General features: G+C 57.2%; 1 protein-coding gene across 1 annotated transcript; it reads right to left on the bottom strand.

The window, feature by feature from the left end:
* Positions 1-587: 587 nt before the first annotated feature.
* Positions 588-12947, bottom strand: BSND (barttin CLCNK type accessory subunit beta). Its single transcript, XM_086717075.1, has 4 exons — positions 12521-12947; positions 5681-5781; positions 3710-3979; positions 588-2786 (listed from the first exon to the last, which is right to left on the bottom strand). Exons 1-4 carry the CDS (start codon positions 12695-12697, stop codon positions 2372-2374), a joined length of 963 nt encoding a protein of 320 aa, XP_086573201.1. The 5' UTR covers positions 12698-12947; the 3' UTR covers positions 588-2371.
* Positions 12948-18699: the final 5752 nt, after the last annotated feature.

The raw sequence follows: 18699 nt of genomic DNA, 5'->3' as shown, positions 1-18699 counted from the left end.
CAAAGGCAGGGGGCCATCTCACCTCCCTTTTGCACACGAGGAACGTGAGGGCCCCAGAGGCGACCAGACTTGCCCCAGTTTGCAGAGCGGGGTGAATGCATAATTTATCCTTCAGCTGGGACAACTTTGATAGTGAAAGGGTCCACGAATAATGAGTGGGGACAGTGGGCATAGACCAGGACTGCCCAGCGCTGACGATGCATACGGGATCCCCATCACGCTGCAAGACATGGGGGGGACCCAGGACTGGCAAAGCCTGAGCCTCGCCATCTCTCTCCGCTGCCCCAACCCCCACCCCCACCCCCGCCCCGTGCCACTCCCCGGGACAGGGTTAGGCTCTCTGCTGGCGGGCCTGGCAGCCAGAGGCTCTGGGTTCTCTGGGGAACACCCCGCAGTTGTGATGCAGGGGCACGGGCGGCTCCTGAGATTCTGTGCCACACAGCTGTCCCACATGGTCACCGCACCGCGGGTGGTGTTCACTTTCCAGAGAGTGCCCACAGTGCCCGCCGGGCACGATGCCTTATTCATCCCGCCCACAGAGGGGATGGGTGGTAGTTTCACATAAAAGAATTTGCAGGTGAAGGTGACCCCTTTAAACATCGAACACTTTATTTTAGCTGTTTGCCCAGACGCCCCTTCTGATGCAGGTCACCTGCTCCCCTGACGCTGCACCTTACTGTCCACTGTCTCAGGGCCGCTGGCGGGAGCATGCGATGGCAGAGGGGATGTGCCCCGCGGCGCCCTTCACCATAGAGGCTTTCCTATTGGGTGGGGGTGGTAATGACCCAGAATGAAGGGGGAGGTGCGTCTCCAGGGGCGTGTACTTCTGACTCAGCACAGGGCGCGTCCCCCTCCCTCAGCCGAGACCCCCAACTCTAACCCAGAGGCCCCGGGTGCAAGTTCTGAGTGGGAAGCATTGTCACTGGCCTTCTCTCGGACGCTGCCACTGTCCATGCTGGGGCACACAGGCGTTGGCAGAGATCAGACTCATACAAGCATTACACCGGGAGGCTGCGGGACAGTGATACCTTCGGGGGTTGCTCAGGTAGCCTGAGCTGGTCGTCGCTGCCTTCGATGGCCCCAGACGGTTGTGCGGCTGTCACTCTACTGCCCCCGGTGTGCCCACTGTCAACCCCTCGGCTCCCGCCTTGGCTTGCACTCTGCACTCTGTTCCTAACTTACAAGATGCCAAGCTCAGTAGATCGTAAGCTCTTGGCGGGCAAGAACCTTCTAGGTTCGTGTCTCTCTCCCCCTAAAGAGTCCGGCGTAGTGTCTGGGACACCGTAGGTGCTCCGTAAACACCACCGGAATCAAGCTGAATCGAGCCAGGAGGCTTCGTTTCACCCATAGTCCTAAGCCAACGCAGATGTACTCTGCAGGGAAGGGGGTTTCTGTGGGGGCTTTCTGCCCGCCTTTGTGACTCCTGTGCATGCCATTTGGAGGTCTGAATGCTAGAGAATGAAGGGGTGGGGGGCTGAGAGCTCGGGGATGGCGATGGGGGCAACCACCTGCAAAAGGCTCTGCTCAGGCTTGTAAGCCTTCAGTGACCACTGGCCGGAGCGCAGGAGATACTGAGGTGAGGAGAGTTAACGTGATAGCCTCGGGCAGCCAGCCCTGCTCCGGCGGTAAGTGTTCGAGGCCTGAGGGTGGCACAGAGGAGCCAGAAGTAACTCGGTCCGGGAGGCGGTAACACCAGGCGAAGCTTTCAGAGGAGGGACATCTGTGCCGGGGTCTGAAGGCTGAGCATGAAGTTGCCAAGACATGCAAGGAAGCAAAGGGCACGCTGGTGGAGGGGACAGCTTGGGACGCAGTAGTGGGAGGGGGGCGTGGAATTAGAGAGAGGAGGTGTGGAGCGGGGCTGGCCAGGGGGAGGTCAGCAGAGGCGACTCATGGAAGGTTTTGGATCTGGGGCCGAGGGGGCCACAGGAGGGACGTGGGCAGACGGTGTGGTTTGCTCCGAATGGGGCGTGGGGCAGGATGGGGGGAGTGGGGGGCGGGGAGCTGGATCGGGAACCCTGAGAGGCCTTCACAGAGGATCAGGGTAGCACCAAGTTGGGTCCTGCTCAGAGGCCAGCTTTGGGGGGAGGCAGAAAAGGCTCTTGAGGGCCCCAGCGGCAGCGAATCTTCTCAGTGAATCACAGCGTACCTTCAAAGCTTCACCACAGGAAACTAACAGCTGGAGAGCAACGGCCCACGGACAGCAAACATCCCCTCCCCATGCACTTCTTGGAGCCCCCAGAGTGCTCTCGGGTCCACTGTCTTGTGCAAACCTCCACACAGCCCCATTTGGCAGACAGGGGCATCGAGGCCCTGTGAAGTGGCATGGGGGTTAGCGGTGGTGCAGGGCTAGAACCCGGGGAGTGGTCCCATCTCAGCCCTGGGCGTCGGGCTCAAAGCCCAGCTCCTTGTCCGGAAGGGGGTCCCCAGGGCTGTCTGGCAGCCCATAGTACAAGTCTTCCCCTTCCTGCTCTGGCTCCTCTGTGCCTATGTCTGAAGGCTCCTCCTCCTCCTCCTTTGTCCTTTGGGACTGCTGCCCATAGCTGGACAGGGCGGTATCCAACCACTGCCGCTCTGGAGGCGCGTCCTCTGACGTGGGGGCGTCGATCAGGGCAAAGTCATGGAAGCGGTCCAGCGGGCACTTGCAGGCCCAGGGCTCCCCGGGCGGGGGGTGGGGCTCGTCCTCCTCGGGCGGAGATGGGTTGAGGCTGCCTTCCTCATTGGAGCCCACATCCAGGTCATCTTGGAAGGAAGCCAGGGGTGCAGGGCCCTGGGGACAGGCCCGGAGGCTGCAGGAGCAAAGGCCAAGAGGGCGAGGGTAGCCCTGAGTCAGAGTGCCTGGGTCCAAATTCCAGCCACTGGCTGCAAGGCCCGGGGCATGTGAGTTCACCTGTCTGGGCCTCAGTTTCCTGAGGAGAAACTGGGAGAAGTAATAGCACTCACTCCTAGGGTTGTCTCGGAGGATTACAGCACATAGTGGGTGCAAAGCACTTTGCACAATGCCTGGCATATAGTAGGTGCTCAAGAAATGGGCATTATTATGTTATTATCCACACCGGGTCCTTCCTCTGCCTCTCCAGCCACTCAGGGGTCACCTTCTGTTCCCTCGTCTGCCTCCCACATCGGACACGGAGCTCCTGAGGGGTGGGGGGGCCTTCGGGGTGGGGGGGCAGGCAGTAGGTTCCAGCAATGGCGGTAGGATAAATGAATAAATGGACGCAGGAGAAGCCCAGTTCATAAATAGCCAGGGAAGGGCTGGGTGGGGAGCGCCCTGCCCGAGGTCCCAGAGCACCTCAGCAACAGAGCCCGCATTTGAACTCAGGTCGTCAGGCTCCCTGCCCCCAGGAGAACTCACAATGAGCATTCAGAGAGTGCAGGGGGCGGTGGTGGGCCCGGCACTTGAAAGCACTGTCCCAGTTCTCACAACAACCCTCTGAGGTAGGAGTGATGATTCCCACATGGGGGAACTGAGGCCCAGGGGGATAAGAAGCTCACCAAGGCTACGCAGCAGAGGAGCTGGGATTCGAACCCGGGCCCGGCCGACCAAGCCCAGACTCATGCGTCTGCTACATCAGCTGCCTCTCAGGGTGTCCCCACCCCCATGCCCTCTCTGGTCCCAGATGTTCCCCCACCAGCCATCAGTGGCCCACAGCCCCTCCTCCTTCACCCCAGAACTGGGCAGCATCCCCACTCCTGCACTCCGTGCACTCACCCAAGCCTGCTCTCAGTCGGGCTTCTCTCTTCCCCGTCCTCATCTGAGACCCTGTGGATGACCACCGCAGCCTCCATCCAGGCCTGAGCCTCACAAGGGCCACCTTCTCCTCCACCACTGGCTCCCAGCTGCGGCTGTCCCGGCTCAGGGGCCAGCAGGGGACGGGGGTCCTCATGGTAGCCCATGACCTTCATCTGGATGTGGCTGAAGTCAGGCAGGCTCTGGTCATAGGCGGCTTCCTCCCACAGCCTGACGTATGGGGGCTGGGGGCTGGGTGGGGCACAGCAGACAGCGGAGACAGGACAGACAGGTAGGTGGGCAAAGGTCCACACAGGAGGAGACATCGGCGTTCCCCCCGCTTCCCCCGGCCCCCCTGTTCTGGACATCCGGTCTCCCCGGGTCTCCAAGAAGCCTTTGGGGGGGGATGTAACTGTACCCAGTTCGTGGATGAGAACACTGAGGCCCAAGAAGGCGTGGCAGGGCTCAGACTCTCAGTCCAGTGCTCCTTTTACTCCACGTCTCCAAAGGTAACCCCAGGAGTACAGTTGTGAGATGCACCCCAGTCCGCACTGGCTGAAAGCGGGCTGCGTTTCAGACAGTGGGCTAAAGGCCCCGGCTTCCCATCCCATTTATTCCGAACACCGCCTCGGAGCCCAGCGTTGTTCAGGTGAGGACAACAGCCCAGCTGTCGAGTGCTCCTTGCCCGCCAGGCTGCGTCAGGGAGCTCAGCTAATCCGCACCGTAACTGGGAGCTGGGAGGCACTGCGACTTGAGCTGTGGGTGCCTCGGACAGCAGGTGGCAGAGCTAGGGCTCCAGCCATCACGTTCTCTATCCTGCCTGCAGCCCCTCCGGAAGGTGAGGTTCGGAGCCTAGCTCCCTCAGCCAGGATCACACAGGTGAGCCCAGAACTCAGAGCAGCCTGAGCAGCAGCTCTGTGCAGTGGCCCGTCCTGTGGCACCGATCCCGAGGCTGACCCCTGCGCCCACCCAGGGTCTAGCCACCTCACTCCCCTGGGGACATTCGGTCACTCTGTGCGCCAGGAACAGAAAACACCATCCCTGCCTCCTTCCCTAGGCAACGCAGACAGTTCCAGGGCCCTGGTCACAGACCCTGGACGTACAGCTTAGCGCTCTGAGCACAGAGCCACAGCCTCCAGGGCTGGGGAGGGTGGCCGGTCCCACTCCCTCCCCAGGGTCTGGCCCATCACTGACTCCCTACGAGGTTTAAGGCCTGTGGTTGTCCTTTCTGAGCCTCAGTTTCCACATCTGTATAAAGGGCCTGACCCCCCGCCCCCCCCCCCCCCCCCCGCCTCCCCACTTCACAGGGTCTCTATGAGGACTGAAGGAAGTCACGAGTGCATTACCGGTTTAGCCTCTGGTGCAAAGGAAGTGTTTCCTACAAATGGTGACACGCTTAGGGAGAGGGCCTACCATGCACCAGGTTCTGTTCTCAGCACTTTGCTTATATTATCTCACCTATCTCTCCCCGAAGCCCTAGGAGAAAGGTGCTATCAGTACCCCTATTTTGCAGGCGGGGCAAAGAGCGGTAAGTCGCTTTCCCCAAATCCCACACGGCTGTGCTTGGCCATCGACATGCCCCTTGTTTGCCGTCACAAGGCATAGTAGCCATCACAGCTGTTTGGGATTTGGGGCCACACCTGTTCTTGATTTCTGGCCCCGCCTCTACGTCTCTCCAAGACAGGGCAAAGTCCCTGAGCCTCAGTTTCCTCATCTGTCAAGTGGGAATAATAACGCCTACGTCGTAGAATTGAGAGTTCAGAACAATCCCCGATTATTAATAGCATGCTCTCAGTGCGTGAGGAGGCAAAGCGGGAACCTGCAGCAAAGCAGAGGAGACACCGCCCGCCCCTCCCACCCGGACTCCATCACTCTCCTCCGTAAGAGGAGGCTGGCCTGGCCTGAGGGGCTGCCGCTGCCCCCCACCCCCACCCCCGAGGGCCTGGCACCTACCTCTTCATCTCGGAGGCGAGCCCATCTCGCCTCTCCAGCAGGCCCAGCGCCTTTGGGGACAGGTTGCCTTGGAAGTCAGAGTCAGCGGGTATGAAGGTGATCTGCGAGGCAAAGGAGAAAAGGCTTCTCTGCAGCTCCCCCGCCCATCCTGACCAGGGGGGCCCTCGCCCCGCCGTGTGACAGGAGAGGGGCCGGCTCAGGACCCAGCAGCGGCAGGGGCGGCGGGAGAAGAGGGGGAGGGTGTTTGGATCTCTAGGCTTCTGCTCCCACCAGGATCTTCATTTCACCCAAAAGACATTTATTGAGCACCAGCTGTGTGTCAAGCACGCTCCTTGGTCCTAGGGGGCAGCAGTGAGCAAATGAGACAAACATCCCTGCCCTGGAGGAGGTAGTGTCTTCTCGTTTCCCGGGGTCCTCGTCCAGTGCCCAGAATATGCCTGGCACACAGTGGGTGCTTCATCCATATCTGGCCCGTGAGTGAAAGCAGATCATTGTCATCGATTTCTGGGCACAGAGGCTGCGGCGGGGGAAGGGAAGGGAATGGCTGACGTTGCACCCGCTACTCCCTGTCCTTGAACTTTCAGGGATCAAGAGGTCTCTGCAGGTGCAGCACATGGGGTGGGCGCCTGGTGGCAGAGGGGAGGCAGGTCATAAAGGAGGCAGTGGGATGAGACAGAAGGAGCCCTGCTTTGGGGGATCCAGGAGACTGGGGAGATTCTTCCCTCGGGCAGCTCATCCCTCCTCTCAGAGCCTCTACGTGCTCCTCTGTAAAATGGGCTAGCCTCGAAGAGATATTTGCAGCGTTGTTCACAACAGCCGAAAGGTGGAAGCAACTCAAGTGTCCAACAACAGATGAATAGATGAAATGTGGTATGTACATGCAGTGGAACATCATTCGGCCTTAAAAAGGAGGGAGGGTCTAACACAGGCTACGACACTGATGAACCTTGAAGAAATAAGCCAGTAACAGGGGCGCCATGGGTGGCTCAATCGGTTGAGCGTCCGACTTCAGCACAGGTCACGATCTCACGGTTTGTGAGATCAAGCCCCACATCGGGCTCGCTGATGTCAGCCTGTCAGCACGGAGCCCACTTCGGATCCTCTATCCCCCTCTCCCTGCCCCTCCCCTGCTTGTGCTGTCTCAAAAATAAACATTAAAAAAAAATAAGCCAGTAACAAAAAGCCAAATTCTGTACCAGTCCACTTGTATGAGGTGCCTTCAATAGTCAAAGTCATAGAGACAGAGTAGAATGGCAGTTGCCACAGACTGGAGGGAGGGGGGTGGGGAGTTATTGTTTAATGGGCGTAATAGAGTTTCAGTTTTGCAAGATGAAAAGGGCTGTGGGGATCAGTTGCACAACAATGTGAATTTAATTAACACTACTTCAAAATGGTTAAGACAGCAAACTTCGTGCGATGTGTATCTTACCGCCATGTTTGTTAAATGGGGCTAGCGAGACCCGTCTCCTGGGGTTGCTGTGCGGATTCCATGAGATAACGTATGAGGAATTCCCCAGAACAATGCTGGGCACATAGGGGCCGCTCGGTACACCATAGTTTGACGCTATGGGGGATGAAGTTGTCTGGCCTCTCTGAGTCTGCTGTCCTCAACTGAAAATCCGTTCAACAAATATGTGATGAGACCCTACTGTAATATACGAGAGTCATGAATAGTCTCTCTCTTCCTACAGAGCGCGATGAGTAAAAGACACTTGTTTGCACCGCAAAAGCTCCGTCCTGCTGGGAAGCGGGGGATGATGGGTAGAGGGGTTCTTAGAACTCCTATGAGTGGTAAGCTTCCCCCCAAATGTCTAGAAATAAGGCAAGGGTCTTGGCATCTTCCACACCTACCAAGGATGCCCTGCACTTGCCAGCTGGCTCTGTACTTCTTAGAAGCTGCCCATTCCTCTATCTCATTACCTCATGGCTCAGTCACCACCTCCCTCCCTTCCTCCTCCTCCTCCTCCGCCTCCTCCTTCTCCTCCTCTTCATCAACAACACGATTAGCACCCCCACAATCACCACCACTACCATCATCTCTATCACTGTCACCATCATGTCACAACCACACCACCATCGTCACTGTCACCACCACCACTATCATCATCTCCATCAACATCATCAGTATATCCTTACCATCACCATCACCACCATCATCATCATTATCACCATCATCATCTCCATCAACATCATCTCCATCAACATCATCACCATCACCATCACCACCATCATCATCTCCATCAACATCATCTCCATCAACATCACCACCATAACCATCTCCATCAACATCATCTCCGTCAACATCACCACCATCACCATCACCACCATCATCATCTCCATCAACATCATCTCCATCAACATCACCACCATCACCATCACCACCATCATCATCTCCATCAACATCACCACAATCACCACCACCATCACCACCATCATCATCATTATCACCATCATCATCTCCACCATCATCATCTCCATCAACATCACCACCATCACCACCATCATCACCACCATCATCATCATTATCACCATCATCATCTCCATCATCATCATCTCCATCAACATCATCACCATCACCATCACCACCATCATCATCTCCATCAACATCATCTCCATCAACATCACCACCATAACCATCTCCATCAACATCATCTCTGTCAACATCACCACCATCACCATCACCACCATCATCATCTCCATCAACATCATCTCCATCAACATCACCACCATCACCATCACCACCATCATCATCTCCATCAACATCACCACAATCACCACCACCATCACCACCATCATCATCATTATCACCATCATCATCTCCACCATCATCATCTCCATCAACATCACCACCATCACCACCACCATCACCACCATCATCATCATTATCACCATCATCATCTCCATCAACATCACCTCCATCAACATCATCACCATCACCATCACCATCAACATCATCTCCATCAACATCACCACCATCACCATCTCCATCAACATCACCACCATCACCATCACCACCATCATCATCTCCATCAACATCATCTCTGTCAACATCACCACCATCACCACCACCATCACCACCATCATCATCTCCATCATCATCATCTCCATCAACATCATCACCATCACCACCACCATCACCACCATCATCATCATTATCACCATCATCATCTCCATCAACATCATCACCATCACCATCACCACCATCATCATCTCCATCAACATCATCTCCATCAACATCACCACCATCACCATCACCACCATCATCTCCATCAACACCACTATCATCATCACGATTACCTTCATCATCATCATCATCATACACCATCACTACTATCACCACAGTAGAAAGCCTGAGGGGGGAGGAAAGGCTGGAGCATGTTAGAACACAAGTCCTTTTAAGAGAGGGACAGGCAGAGTTGAAACTGGTGAGGGGATACCAGACTACGGGGACCCCAGAACATCAGACTAAGGAGTTCAGTCTTTACCCAGAAGCAATGGGAGCCCTGGAGGAGTCCTCGGCAGATGAGGACACGGGCAGATTTGTGTTCAGGCAGAGCAGTGAGCAGTCCCCAAAGGGAGGTGGCAGAGGGAGCGAGGGAGACCCGTAGAGAGGACAGATTCATCAGCCACCAGTCGGGGGCCTGGTCCCGGGCTCCGGTAGAGCCAGCAGGAGAGGGATTGGGGGGAACTGTGGGTAGAAACGGAAGCCAGACAGGGAGAGGCCCTGCTTTCTCTGCCAGCCCTTCCCTTCTCCCAGGAGCCCTGCCTCACCTCAGCCTACGGGCACAGCATCCCTGCTGCCCCATCTACCCGATTTGCCCCAATTCCTCTGTCTCTGTCATGCCTGAGGTCCAGCCGACCACCACATCTGACCAATTGTATTTCAGAAATTCCATGAGATAAGCTCAGGAGACGTGCCAGTGCTATGCCCGGCCACAGCAGGCCCTGCACATGTGATGAACTAGTTCTTCTCGGTTCCTTACAGGCTTGGGTTCAAATTATGCCTCAGTCCAGGGGCCCACCATCTCTCACCTGGACCGGTGAGGAGTAGTCCTCCTCCACTGGCCTGGTTGCCCCCGAACCTCCATCCCTTCAGATGTCAGCCTGGGAACTTTCCTGAACTGCAAGGCTAATCGTGTCCCCAGGCCCCGCGGAGCTGAGCCCTCTCCGTCTCCACCTTCCTTCCGACCTTCCCCTTGCAGCAGTCACGTCGACCCACTCCCCCTGCCCTTTTACCTCGTGTCTTGGGTCACGCTGTTCCTCCTTCCCGGAAAGTCTCTCCCCATCTTCTCCGCCTGGTGGACTTCTACTTAACCTACAGAGGCCAGCTCGTCTTCTCCGTGAAGCCTGCTCTCTCCCCATCGGGCAGAAAATGGTCTCCCCCATGAGACCCCCAGCCCCTCAAGACAGGGACCGCTTCATTCACGTTACTCTCACATCTTAACTGGCTGATTCCGTTCCCTTATATCCGTGTTTGCTTCAACCCGGAAAATTCCCATTTGTCGGGCACTGAGAGGCAGGGGAGAATGGACGCCAGCATCTGCTGAGGGCCCCGACGGCCCAGGCCCTGAGGCAATGTGGGAGGCGGGGGCCTCTCCTCCGGCGACACCTCCCCGGCCAACAACACACCTCCCTTCCCGGCCTCCGTGTGCCGGCTCGCACAGCCTGCGTCTCCGAAACACACACCCACACAGCCCCGCACCGGTGCTCACACGCCTGCACACACGTTCAGAGGCCTGCCCGAAGCCACGCACGCCAATTCTGAGGACGAGAGTGTGATACGGGGCCCCCACATACAAGACTTCCCTGACTCCCCCCACTGGGCCACGCGAGGCTCCCGGAGGTGGGGGGGCAGCCCCTGCCAAGGTCACAGAAGAGGGGCGTAGGGAGGAGGGAGTTGCCTCTAGGCCCGGTAGACACCAAAGCGGGTGCTGCCTCCGCAGCGGCTGAACACGTGGATCTATCAACAGTTACTCATTAATACCCAGTAAGATTCCCTCTCCCCTCGCTCCCTCACTCCCCACCGCCACCCGGGCCCTCACCTGCCCCCCAGAGCCAACCTCGGGTAAAGGGGGAGAGGGCAGGAAGGACACCGCCCTCCACACCCCTGCTGTCCCCTCGCCGGGCCCCAGGATGCAGCCTCCTCTCTGGGAGGAGGGTGACAACGGAGGTGGTGACGCAGGTGGCAGGGGCCCCGAGGACCTCTTCTCCTGGTGACCTCCACTCAGGGCATTGCACAGACAGAAGCTAGTTGACTGTAAACTGCCCGGTGAATGACTACAAACCAGTCCAGACCGCCCCAGCACCGAACACAGTGACAGCCCGGGGCTGGCCCACAGAGGGGGCAGGGCTGGGGAGAGCCAGGTCCCGGCCCCCAGGAGCTTCCTCCCTCCCTCCCTCCTCCCCTGAACCCCTGAACACAGCCACCCAGGTGGGAGGGAGGAGGGGGGTGCGGATTGTGGGGGCTGCCTGGGGCCTGGAGCCCCACATGTCAGGACCCGCAGGGCCCTTCGATGCACCCCCTTTCCGGCACCCTCTGCCTGACACACGCGTTGTACAAATGAGGAAACTGAGGCTCAGCGAAGGAAGGGGTTTGCCCAGAGTCTTCCAGGCGGTTGGAGACAGAGCCCAAGTTAGAATCCATGCTTCTCTCCTTGTCTCCCTGGGACTGTCTGACCAGCTGTGTGACCTTGGAAAAGTCACTCATCCTGCCTGGGCACTGACAGATCACAACGCCTGACATGCCCCACACATTGCTGGGGGGACCATTAACAGTGCGATTAGAAGCCCTTCTCCTAAATACAGCACCCTACAGTTTATAAAACATTCCTACATCCCATCTCTTCTCTGTTATTCATAATAACTCTGGGAGGCTGAGAGAAATAAAAGCTTGGGGCCCATTTTACAGATGAAAGAAACTGAGGTTCAGACACTCAAAGGTCACACAGAAAGTTTGAGACAGAGCAGGAACTAGAACTCAGGACTCCCAAACCAGTGCTCTTCTCATCATTAAGTCACTCATAAGGCTAGGAGTACATAAAACCGAAGAAGAGAGCACTGCCCAAGCCACACGGTCAAAGTTACCCCTGACCCACCCTAGAACTCTCAGCGGCTCTGGGACACAGGGATAGCCCTCGGAGGTGGACACACACATCTGAGCTCTAAGCCCCAACTTGGACACTTAGGGGCTGAGGGACCTCACTTCCTGAGCCCAGGGCCTCTCCACTCTAAAATGGAACTACAGGGGCATCTGGGTGGCTCAGTCGCTTAGGCTGCCAACTTGAGCTCAAGTCATGATCTCACGGTTCGTGGGTTCGAGCCCCGCGTCTGCACGTTGGCAAAGAGCCTGCTTGGGATTCTCTCTCTTTCCCCTTCTCTGGCCCCTTCTTTCTCCCTCTTTCTCTCTCCGCCCCTCCCTCCCTCCCTCACTCTCTCTCTGTCTCTCAAAAATCAATACATAAACTTAAAAGGTAAGAGAATACGGAACTACAGACAGTACCAAAAAGCGCAGGATGAGGACAACCGCACTGTGCGTGCGGGGATGCCTGGCAGGCAGCAAACGCTCCTTAATATTGATGTCAAGCACATGATTGTGCGTGGGGTTTCACTGTGTCTCCCACAGGGCTCAGGGCTCCGGGTCCAGGGGGCTTCTGATCAATCCTGATGAGGAGGAAGGGATGGATGGATGGATGGATGGATGGATGCTCATGAGGGCAGAGGGAAGAAAAGAGAGTAAAACAGGGGAGGAGGAAAAGACCAGTGAAGGAGGGGGAACAGAGGCAGGGCCCCCAAGCTCCCTGGGCCCGGGCCCGCAGCCCATCTGAGGCCACCCCCACCTACCTTGGGGTAGCACTGGCACATGCTCCAGACGACGCCCCCGATCACCATGACGCAGCCCATGGCGTAGAAGGTGCCGTAGACCTGGGGCCGGTCGTGGCTCATGAGGAACGTGCCGAGGGCCAACAGGAAGAGCCCCAGCACAATGAAGCCGATGCGGAAGGTCTTCTCATCAGCCATGGCTGCCTGGGGGGCCGGGGAACCAGGGCAGATGCCCGCACACACCCACGCAGAGAAGGAGGGCGCTCCGGGACCACCGGGGACTGGGCTTCGGGTGGAAGGGAGGGCGGCTCCCTCCGGGTCCAGCTCCAGTCGGGGGCGCACGGCTCGCCCCAGCTGCAGGAGCTACGCTTCAATGGGCCCAGGCCGCCCCCCCACCTTGACTCCCTCTCGCCTTCCCTCTGGGCCCGGCCAGAGCCTGTGTGCGTGTGTGCGCGCGTGTGAATCTGGGCGAGGGAGAACATGAGGGAGGGAGCAGGGGAGGTTTCAGGGGCTGGGCCCCGGCCAAGGCTTTGACATCACCTCATTTGCCTGCGTGGGGCTGAGCTGGGCTGGACGGGTGGCCCCACGCCGTCCAGCCACGGGAAGCAGGGCACAAAGAGGCCCCAGCCGAAAGACATTAGCAGGCCGCCGGACGATTCCAGGGCCCCACCGGCTAGCATTTGAGGGTCCTGAAGAACTCTGGACTCTTCAAGGTCGTGTGCCCCTCTGGGGTTCAGGAAAAATGGCTCCTATTTGCTGGACGGCGCCTGCATGCATGACACTGTTCTAAACGTGCCACAGGTTTTAACCCAAAGAAGGGAATCCCGGGAGGCAACTACTCCTACCCCCACGCTACAAATGAGGACAGAGGGGTAAATCGCCCAAGGTCACACAGGCAGAGCAACTAGAATCTGAACCCAGAGGCTATGCACCCGGCGACCATGTGATATTGCCTAACTGTAGATGAAAATTTGCAGGGCGCGCTCTGGGGGCCAGGCTTGGGTTCTGGCTCCTCTATGGGGGGGGGGGGGGGGGCGGGGACAGTACGCCCTTGATTAAATTACTTCTCTGTGTCTCAGTTTTCCTCCTCTGTACGACGGGGATAATAACAGCACCTCCCAGGACCAGAGCGACCGCCAGGCCTGGCTTCCCTGGGTTCCTCATTCCTTTCTCATACCCTGTGCTCCCCTACACCTGCTTACAAAGAGCTGTCCCCTAGAAAGTCTCTGTGCATTAATGCCCCCGTAGGGTGTGAATGACTGACACCCTGACCTAGGAAGATGCCTTAATTCTAAGAATGGCATTTTTTAAATGTTTGAGAGAGAGAGAGTGAGAGAGAGAGAGACAGAGAGCACACGTGGGGGAGGGGCAGAGAGAGAGAGGGAGACACAGAATCCGAAGCGGGCTCCAGGCTCCGAGCTGTCGGCACCGAGCCCTACGTGGGGCTCCAACCCACGAACCGTGAGATCATGACCTGAGCCAAAGTCCGATGCTTAACCGACTGAGCCACCAGGCGCCCCTAAGAATGGCATTCTCGTGTTGGGGTGTCAGTCCTGGGAACAGGCTGATGGGACACATCAGATTCCTTCATGGGACTATATGGAAACAAAGGCCATCAGGATCTCTAAAAGAAAACGGTAACTTGTAGTTTTTAACAGGGTTGAGTTGCCACGCGGGACACAAGGCTTTCAGATGGCGTTGTGACTTAGTAGGTTTGGGGGGGGGGAGGAGGGGGGTTCTGTTTGTTGTCACCACCTTCTCCCTCCTCGCCATCTTGAGCTGTGCTCGCTCCGGGGCACCACACCTGCGCTCCCACCCTCTTCCTGGTGCTATGGCTTGCAAACGCTTTTTCCAGGGGAGGCTTGGGGGGGGGGGGGGAGGGGAAAAGGGGAGGGAGAGGGGGAGGGATCCCCTGTAACAGACCCTCACAGTGAGAGGTTGCTGAGGGGTCAAGAAAGGCTGAGAGTCACCTGGTCACATCCAAGTTTGACTCCCCAGGTGAACTTGGGCTGGTGGCTCCACTCTGGGCTTGAGACTTGTCACCTGAACACCACAGGTGGTTATCAGGCCACCTCCTAGGTACTGTGCAAGGAAGTGACCTAATGGAGGAACAAGTGCTTTCTAATCTGATTATCAACCTGGCCGGACCCTCCAGGGCAGTACTATTATCATCTTAAAGAGGCTCAGAGAACGGAAGCGACAAGCGCCCTTCCCAGAAGAGGGGCTTCAGCCCGTGCGGGCAGGTCCTGGCGCAGACAGGCAGGGAGTGGATCTGCGTGGTCGCGGTCCAGCAGGAGCCTCTCGCGCCCCCTGGTGGCCGTCGTAGCACCCGGTCTGCAAGACGCTCACGGTCCGGTCCGGGCAATCAGGCCTTCTCTGCCCCTCAGCCCACGTTATCGTGCCCGTTTCACAGGCGAGGAAACTGAGCCTGGGGAGTGGCAGGGACTGGCCAATATCTCCCTAAACTGGGTCGGTGGCTAAACGAGGACCGGGACCCGTGCAGCCCCAGCCCCAGTATAGATGAATCTGGTCCTTAGACTTTCAGGGAAAGCCTCCCAAGTCACTAGAGCATTTTCCTCTGCGCCCCACCTTTTAGTTCCTCGCCATGACGCAGCCTCCTTTCTCCCTTTTCTCTCTTAAAAAAAGGGTGGGGAGCGACAAGAAAGCTCTGGGACAAGTATGTGGTCAGTACAATGGGTCTGATGTCACCTCTTCCACAGAGCCGCGGTGACGGTTCAATGGGAACATGTTTGTCCGGAGCGTTGGAAACGTTCGGCCCTCCGTGCTTCCCACTCCCCTCCCACCTGCCGGTGGCCTTCACCCTCCTCCCAACCCGAGGTCGTGGGAGCAGCGGTTCAGAGGTCTGTCATCTTCCAGCAGAGGGCGCCCTAACCGCGGTTTCCTTCCTCTAGGATGCATTCAGGATCCTCCGGAAATCCTCGGAGGCGTGCGGAGGGGAGGGCACATCACACCCATTTGACAGATGCAGAAACTGAGGCTCATGGAGGCAACACCTGTAAATAGCAGAGCCAAGAATTCAAACCAGATCCCCAGTCAGTCTCTTACTGAGCACCTACTACACACGCTCTGTGAAGTGTGAGGGAGGCGCTCTGATAAATATGGGCTTTCAGAGAGTGATGGCGCTTCGTCCTACCTTGGGGGGCACAGTAAGATAAAGGCTCTGAGACGTGGGTGAGGTCCAGTATATGCACAAAGCAGAGGGAGGGATAGACTGGCGGTGGGGGGGGGGGGCCTGGGGAGGTGGGAGGAATGAAGGCACAGATTCATAGAAGGGATCCTTGAGAAGTCATTTGGAGTTCTGTCAGGGCAGGAAAGGCAGTTCCGACAAGGAGATCAGCAAGTGCAAAGGCCCGGGGGCAAGCAAGCACTGACACATGGCTGGAGCCAAAACTCAAAGTGCCATGCACCTCCCCACCCCTCCACTCCCCTGCCTCCTCAGACCTGCCCCTCCCAAGTCGACTCCATCCTTCCAGCATTATTCAGGCCATCACCTGGATATCCTGGCCAGCATCCTTACCTCCCCTCTCACATCCGCATCCTGTTGGCCCTACCTCTAAGATGTAAGAATCCAATCACTTTTCACCCCCAACTGCTGCTCATCACTCAGGTCCCAGCCCCCATCATCTCTGTCTCCCTAATCGTCTCTGCTTCTACCCTTGCCCCCCGAAGTCTCTTTTCAACCCAAAGGCCAGGTCAGACCATGTCACTGCTTTGCTCAGAACCCTGGAAGGGGGCCCCGTTTTATCAGAGTAAATGCCAGAGACCTCAAAATGGCCCCCAGGCCCTGGATAATTTGCCTGTGCCACCCACCCCCTCTGAGCCCATCTCCTGCCCTGCTCCCTCTCACTGGACCCCAGCGCCCTGGCTCCGTGCTTTTCTCAGGACACAAGGCACCCCAAGGCCTTTGCACCTGCTGTTCCTTCTGCCTGCAAAACTCTTCCTCCAGACACTTGCATGCCCCCCCACCACCTGCACCTCCTTCAAGCTTTTGTCCAAATGTCATCTTCATGTTGAGGCCTCCCTGCTGTGACATCTAAAACTGCAGAACCCGGCCCTGCCGCCAAGGTGTTCCCTGTCCTCTCTACCAATTTACTTTTCTCCATAGTACTCGCCCCCATCTATCATGCTATATACATTATTTATTTGTCTTGTCTCTTGTCTCTTTGTTTTGTGCACTGTTGTATCCCCAGAGGCTAGGCTAGGCTCTCCCCTGATATTGGGGAAGTGAGGGATGGGTAGAAGTTCCAGCAGAGAGGGAGGCCAGAGAGGGAAGCATGGGCAGGGGGCCTCCTAGGGTCATGCCAAGGTATCTGACATCTCTGAGAGGCCAGCGTGGGGTCTCTAAAGGGGGTACGCAGGGGAGGGTAACATGGATTAGATTTTAATTCTACAATTATTCTCTGGTTCCAAAAACAGGTTGGAAGAAGCAAAACAGGGTGGTGGAAGAGAGGAGCAGTTGCCAGGCTCTAGCAGAAGACTAGGGAGAGGAAAATTAAAGTGAACAATTTTTAGGAGCGATTAGTTGCTGAGGGTGGGGGCCAGGGTGTAGCTAGGGAGTTTCCTACTGGAAAATTTAGGACTGATTTGAGGTGGCGTGCTTCAGGGGGCAGGGTGACCAGCCAGCCCAGAGGGAAACAGAAGCCTGGGAGGAGCCCAGGGACAGCTTGGGAGGGGCCTGATGTCCCAGGCCCAGTGGCAGCACCACATATAAACCCTGAGTGGTGGGTGAAGAAACCAGACGGCTGCATCCAGGAGGCAAGAGTCCAGGAAGCAAGCTGGTGCCTACTGGGGGCTGTGGGAGTGGCAGATCCAGCCTCACGGGGCTCCCCCGTCCTGCACCCTGCCGGAGGGTCCCCAGTTGACAGACCACTGTGGCTCAGAAGGGGACGGTGGCTTGCCTCACAAGAAGACTGGCTCTGTGGTCTGGCTCGGCCTCCAAGGCACTGGTGACCTTGAACAAGTCACTGCCCCTAGTGGGGGCTCTTACCGATAAGCCCCGCCCACCCCTGCTGCCTCCAGCTCCCTGACCCACCTGGCTGGGGAGATTCCTCATTTTGGGGGAAGGAGGGAATCTGGGCTCTGCGTCCCAGCCTGGGACCCCATTAACTCCTTAGGAATTGCAGAGATCTGATAAATCCCCCTTCCACATCCTCATGATACGTGTGGGACTCTGAAGTGTGTGTGTGTGTGTGTGTGTGTGTGTGTGTAACCAGCTCAGCATCACACAGGAAGGGGAGAGTGGAGGCAGGATTCCAGTGTACGTCTCCACAATAGTGGGAAGGGTCGGGGCAGACGGGAGAGAAGGAGAGGAAGGGAAGGAGGCAGGAGTTGGTGATGGGGAGGGAGAACATTACAGAAGAGCCACAAGATCTGGCTCGCGTGGCTGAGAGGGTCCAAGAATGAGAACAGTAGCGACATCTATCCCTTCGGTCCGTCGGCGAATAGTTGCTGAGCACCTCCACGTGCCACGCGCCGTTTCTAGGCCTCAGGGACACCGAGGTAAAGGAAAGAAAAACCTCTGTTCTAGCAGAGTTTCCTGGTGGAGAGAAACATACAATAAACAAAGAAACGAGAACCAATTTTAAAAGGTAAGATGTTAAACGGCGACAGGCGTTATTTAAACGATAGAGCAGGGGGCTGGGGGCTTCTGTGTTACCGGAGTGCTCCAGGAGTTCACGGGAAGGGGGGCACAGAGGGATGGGAGGGAGGTGAGGAGTGGGCTGTGGGGAAAAGCTTCTGGAGAGGGAGAAGGCAAGTGCAAGGACCCTCTGCAGCCAGAGCAGGGGCTCAGTTTCCTTGCCTGTAAATGGGAACACCACCTGTAGCAGGGCAGCCTTGATGATGTGAAAGGATGGCATACAGTAGGCCCTCAGGGAATGCTGCCCCGATCCAGCTGACTGAGCCCCGGGGCTTGCTGTGTGACCCTGGGAAGGTTACTTAACCTCTCGGAGCTGGCTTTCTCAGCTGGCGAGTGGGGGGAGGTAGAAATGAAGGATGCAGAATGGAGCTGGGAAGAAAATAGACATTTCTGCCATGATCTGGAAAGTAAGGGTAGGTAATGAGCTCCCTGTCCCAGGAGGTATGGGAGCAGAGACCAATTGTGCGCTAATCGACACCTGCCATGGGGTTAAGACGTGCACTTGTTATTTGATGCATTAGTACTGCGCCTCCAGGGTCAA

This window comes from Puma concolor, chromosome C1 (assembly GCF_028749965.1).
Source record: "Puma concolor isolate L17-30 chromosome C1, mPumCon1.1.hap2, whole genome shotgun sequence".
NCBI lineage: Eukaryota > Metazoa > Chordata > Mammalia > Carnivora > Felidae > Puma > Puma concolor.
The sequence above is the reverse complement of the archived record's forward strand: the minus strand, read 5'-3'. Positions and strand labels throughout refer to the sequence as shown.

What these genes read in the sequence shown, in the direction of transcription:
- BSND (XM_086717075.1), bottom strand. Translation starts at nt 12,697, where the DNA reads ATGGCTGATGAGAAGACCTTCCGCATCGGCTTCATTGTGCTGGGGCTC. An exon ending in CTCGCCTCCGAGATGAAGAG is followed by an intron (nt 3,980 to 5,680) that starts GTAGGTGCCAGG and finishes TGCCCCACCCAG; the next exon opens with CCCCCAGCCCCCATACGTCA. An exon ending in CCGACTGAGAGCAGGCTTGG is followed by an intron (nt 2,787 to 3,709) that starts GTGAGTGCACGG and finishes TTGCTCCTGCAG; the next exon opens with CCTCCGGGCCTGTCCCCAGG.